General features: G+C 43.7%; 1 protein-coding gene across 1 annotated transcript; it reads left to right on the top strand.

The window, feature by feature from the left end:
- Positions 1-223: 223 nt before the first annotated feature.
- slitrk1 (SLIT and NTRK like family member 1) lies at positions 224-4,251 on the top strand. Its single transcript, XM_080197858.1, has 2 exons — positions 224-920; positions 1,792-4,251. Exons 1-2 carry the CDS (start codon positions 224-226, stop codon positions 3,183-3,185), a joined length of 2,091 nt encoding a protein of 696 aa, XP_080053984.1. The 3' UTR covers positions 3,186-4,251.
- The last annotated feature ends 372 nt before the right edge of the window (positions 4,252-4,623 follow it).

Below are 4,623 nucleotides of genomic sequence, written 5' to 3'. Positions count from 1 at the left end.
TGCACAGCGCTTCTCGCGGCTTGCTGCTTAGAAAGCAACCAAGACTTCGCTCAGTGCGGTGCTTTTACTGGCGTTACATACCCACACACTCCTGCCTGCATTGCTAGGAGCAACTGTGATCTTACAGACTTTCTGGCCTCGGATCTGTTATATCATTTTTTTTGTGTGTGTGGGGTGGGGGGGGGGAGGGGACAGGATCAGTGGAATCAATTTATGGCATGAAATGGGAGCCCGGCGTTACTGTCTGAAAATGCTGTCCTGGTTTGTGTGGCTGCAAATCATACTGGGCTTGGCTTGGGGCAATAGGACCACGGACCTGTGTGAGAAGCTCTGCTCTTGTACCGAGGTGGAGGGGGTCCTGCACATCGACTGCGAGAAGAGAGGCATCTCCAACCTGCAGCATTTCAGCGCGCCCACCTCCCGCTTCTACCAACTCTTCCTGCACAGTAACTCGCTGTCCAAGCTCTTCCCCAACGAGTTCGCCAACTTCTACAACGCGGTCACCCTGCACCTGGAGAACAACGGCTTGCACGACATCATCCCGGGGGCTTTCCTGGGGCTGCAGCTGGTCAAGCGGCTGCACATCAACAACAACAAGATCAAGGCGTTCCGCCGGCACACCTTCCTGGGGCTGGACGACATGGAGTACCTGCAGGCGGACTTCAACCTGCTGCGGGACATCGACCCCGAGGCTTTCCGCGACCTCAACGAGCTGGAGGTGCTGATCCTCAACGACAACCTCATCACCTCCCTGCCCCCCAACCTCTTCCAGAACGTGCCCATCACCCACCTGGACCTGCGGGGCAACCGGCTCAAAACCCTGCCGTACGAGGGCATCCTGGAGCTCATCCCCCGGGTGGCTGAAATTCTCCTGGAGGACAACCCTTGGGACTGCACTTGTGAATTGCTGCCCCTTAAAGGTGAGGTTGGAAAGCCTGGCATTTGGGGGGGGGGGGTGCGGGGGTTAAAGGGATGGGTTGGGGGTATTGTGGGGTTGTGTGTGTGTGTGTGAGTCGGAAGGAGAGGGGAGAAGCGAAGGGTAATAATGATCGTTAAGAATTATAAACGCTAGATGGCACAGTTGGTCAAAAGTGTGGTTGAAATCGCTTGTCTCCATTCATTAAAGGCAGCCCGGGAGGGGAGGGGGGGTATATTAAGTTCTGGCAATCTGTGCCAAGTCTGAAGTGAACACGAGTTCACGGCACAGAACAATGCAGCCCTGACTGACCCCACACATTCAGAGTGGGTTGAGAGGGAGAAAGGACGCGCAGTGAACCCAGGCAATGGTTCGACTCCAGCTCCTGACATTGCAAGAGTTTCCGTTGTGCACCCTTCTTTGAAGATGCCTCTTGTAAGCAGTGACGCTTGGCAGCATTACAGCACACAAGATATATAGTTTGCTGCTTTTTTCGGCCATTTTCCTGTGATATTCTATGTACCCACCCTCTGGATAGTTTTAATTTCACGGTGTGTTACTTTTTTTATTGCTATTTGTCATCAAAGACTTGATAGAGCGAAGAGTGGGGTGTGGGGGGTGATGAAATATTGCAGGTTCAGAATGCCAATCAATCTATTGGATCAGCACATTTAACGAGGAAGAATTGTATTAATTATAGCCAGAATTGGTAATGGAGTTTAATGTGAACTCTTTATGTCAATACTTTGTAGATTAATTTCGATAAGATTTTTTTTTCTCATGTATTTTAACAATATGGCAACAGCCAACAATGGTTGTCATGACAAAACTATCAGGACCATCTCCAATCTATATTGTCTTTTTTCCCCTTCAAGAATGGCTAGAACACACTTCATACTCAGCCTTGATTGGAAGAGTAGTTTGTGAGGCACCCTTGCGATTACAAGGAAACGACCTGAATGAAACATCCAAATACGATTTGTGCCCACGGAAGATTGATAATGATTTCAGTCTTGTGGCTCCACCTGCTCAAGGGGCTTCTGGGCTGCCCCCGACTCCTGCCTTTCAGCGTCCCAGGTCACCAACTTCAGCATCAGCGGGCAAAGAACAATCGAATCCACGTGGCAACTTGCAGAGGACAAGACCTTCGGCCAATGCTGTGGTACCAAATGGCAGTAGCAACCCCCTTGTATCAGCTGCATGTCCAACAGCTTGCAGCTGCTCCATCAATAGCCCCGAATCAGGTCTCGAGGTAAACTGCAGGGGCAGCAAGCTTGAGAGTATGGCTGAGCTCCACCCCAAACCAGTCCAAGTACAGGAACTGTTCCTAAGACAGAACAATATAGAAATCATTAGGAAAACTCACTTTGTGGACTACGGCAGGTTGACTTTGTTGGATTTGGGAAATAATGCCATTAAGTTAATAGAAAACAACACTTTCCTGAATCTCACTGATTTGCGCTGGCTGTATCTGGATAATAACAACTTGGAAACCCTAATTCCTGAAATGTTTGCAGGCCTGCAAAACACAGAGTACCTGAATTTGGAGTTCAATTTAATTCAGTTAATCCTACCGGGCACATTTAATGGGATTCCAAATCTGAGGGAATTGTTTTTACATAACAATCTTTTGAAGTCTTTGCCTGTAGATGTGTTTTCTTCTGTCTCCCTCTCCAAGCTGAGTTTGCACACCAATTATTTTATGTATCTCCCGGTCACTGGTGTTTTGGATCAGCTAACATCAGTTGTGCAAATCGACCTCCATGGAAATCCGTGGGATTGTTCATGTAACATCATAGCTTTTAAGCAGTGGGTTGAGAGAATGGGCACTGATGTTGTTATGAGTGAATTAAAATGTGCATCTCCTGAACAATTTTGGGACAGAAATATAAAATCGATCAGCAATGAGCTGATGTGCCCAGAGTTGTATGCAAAAATTCACCTAACGTTTTCCTCATCAAGTAACATCACCATAACAACAGAGACAGGGACTCATGTGAATCCCTACTTGGAGACCAGCAGAGTTTCAATTTCGGTGCTGGTACCTGGCCTTTTACTTGTCTTTGTTACTTCTGCCTTTACAGTTGTTGGCATGCTGGTGTTTATCTTGAGAAACCGTAAGAGATCAAGAAAAAGGGATAACAACTCTTCCGCTTCGGAAATTAACTCCTTGCAAACAGTGTGTGATTCTTACTGGCACAATGGGCCTTACCATGCAGAGGGACCTCACAGAGTATACGATTGTGTCACACACTCCCTTTCAGACTAGGCTTCCTGACATGAATTGCTGAAAACATAGCGTGTGATTTAAAGCAGCACATTATGCAGAGATGAGGACTTGACATTGGTGGTTCAGCCCCTGATGTAAATAATACTATAGGCTTCTGCTAAAATTCTGCAACAGAATGTTGAACTCGACTTTCTAATGAAAAATAGAAAGTGCACATGCTAAGGAGGTGCATATAACTTTTAGAACTAACAATTTCTCTCCCGCTATGAAACACACAAGCAAGCACGGACAGTGATGTGCATTTTAGTGCTCTCTTCATGTTGATATTCCAGATGTAAATGACAATTAATCAGTTGTATAAAAAATATAAAGAAGGTTTGTTGTCATTTGGAGATTTGGGAGAATTGTAAAAAAAATACACAGAAAGGGGAAATAGATTACCGCATCTAGGTTTTAGGGTTGTAAATTTGCACGAACGCATGAATGTATTGTACAGAACTGTCTAATTAGAAACAAGTGATGCATGTCATGCATGAACTCAACACCACAGGGATACATCACATAGCTGGAGGAAATAACTATTACTATGCTCCATTCATGAGTACTAATTGTATTCTATGAAGTCATGTATCCAGTATTGATCACAGTGGCATTCCCTGTTTATTTTTCCTGTGATTATAAATTGTGCAGTTTGTGCTATTATTGCTTAGATAAGGTGTAAGCTGCAAGTTCATCTTGTTTTTAGACCATATTTGTTTGTGCATGGTTAGTAACTATTTATTTTATATTATGAATTTTTCCATGTTTGGGGTGTTATTTTATATTTGCTAATGCCTATTTCCATCTAAATTTCAGAGTAGTTACTATGTTTTGTACCGTGGTATAGGAGTTAAAATGGCCAATGGAATATTATTTTTTTTTTTAATTTTTGGGAATAAATATATAAAATACACATAAGCATGACCAATTAATGTCACTCAGTTGCTCAAGCTGCATCAGTGATTTGATGTAAACTGTTCTGTTAAAGTCATCGTTATGTAACATAATAAAGCAGAAAATACTACGGAGGTCGCACTTAGAGGACATTTAATAGGATTATTTTAGAGTTTTATAATGGCAAATTTTTCAACATTAAAATGACTGGTTTAATCTGAAGACTGATTTAGTTATTTAGCCCTCATGATGTCAGAATTCCCATCTGTACAAAGAGCATTGCTCACATTTATGCACAGATATTAAATATTTATCAATCACCATTTTATTTGAATGCTTTGCAGCTTTTAAACTTTAGGAGGCCCAGAGATTTTTCAAAATGCTCTGAAGGGACCATGGTATTTTTTCCCTGAATGCAGAAATTGGTAGCATCCGTGGTGCACAGAAGTGACTGTAATTATCCAAAGCTCCACAAGGGATGCAGAAGCAATGATCATCTGGATTCGCATTGAACAGTGAACAACTATGTCACTTAAATGGTCAG

This window comes from Carcharhinus amblyrhynchos, chromosome 10 (assembly GCF_965287045.1).
Source record: "Carcharhinus amblyrhynchos chromosome 10, sCarAmb.v2.hapA, whole genome shotgun sequence".
Lineage (NCBI taxonomy): Eukaryota > Metazoa > Chordata > Chondrichthyes > Carcharhiniformes > Carcharhinidae > Carcharhinus > Carcharhinus amblyrhynchos.
The sequence above is the reverse complement of the archived record's forward strand: the minus strand, read 5'-3'. Positions and strand labels throughout refer to the sequence as shown.

Coding starts and splice junctions, on each gene's coding strand:
- slitrk1 (XM_080197858.1), top strand. CDS start 224: ATGGGAGCCCGGCGTTACTGTCTGAAAATGCTGTCCTGGTTTGTGTGG. Junction 921..1,791: donor TGAATTGCTGCCCCTTAAAG/GTGAGGTTGGAA, acceptor TTCCCCTTCAAG/AATGGCTAGAACACACTTCA.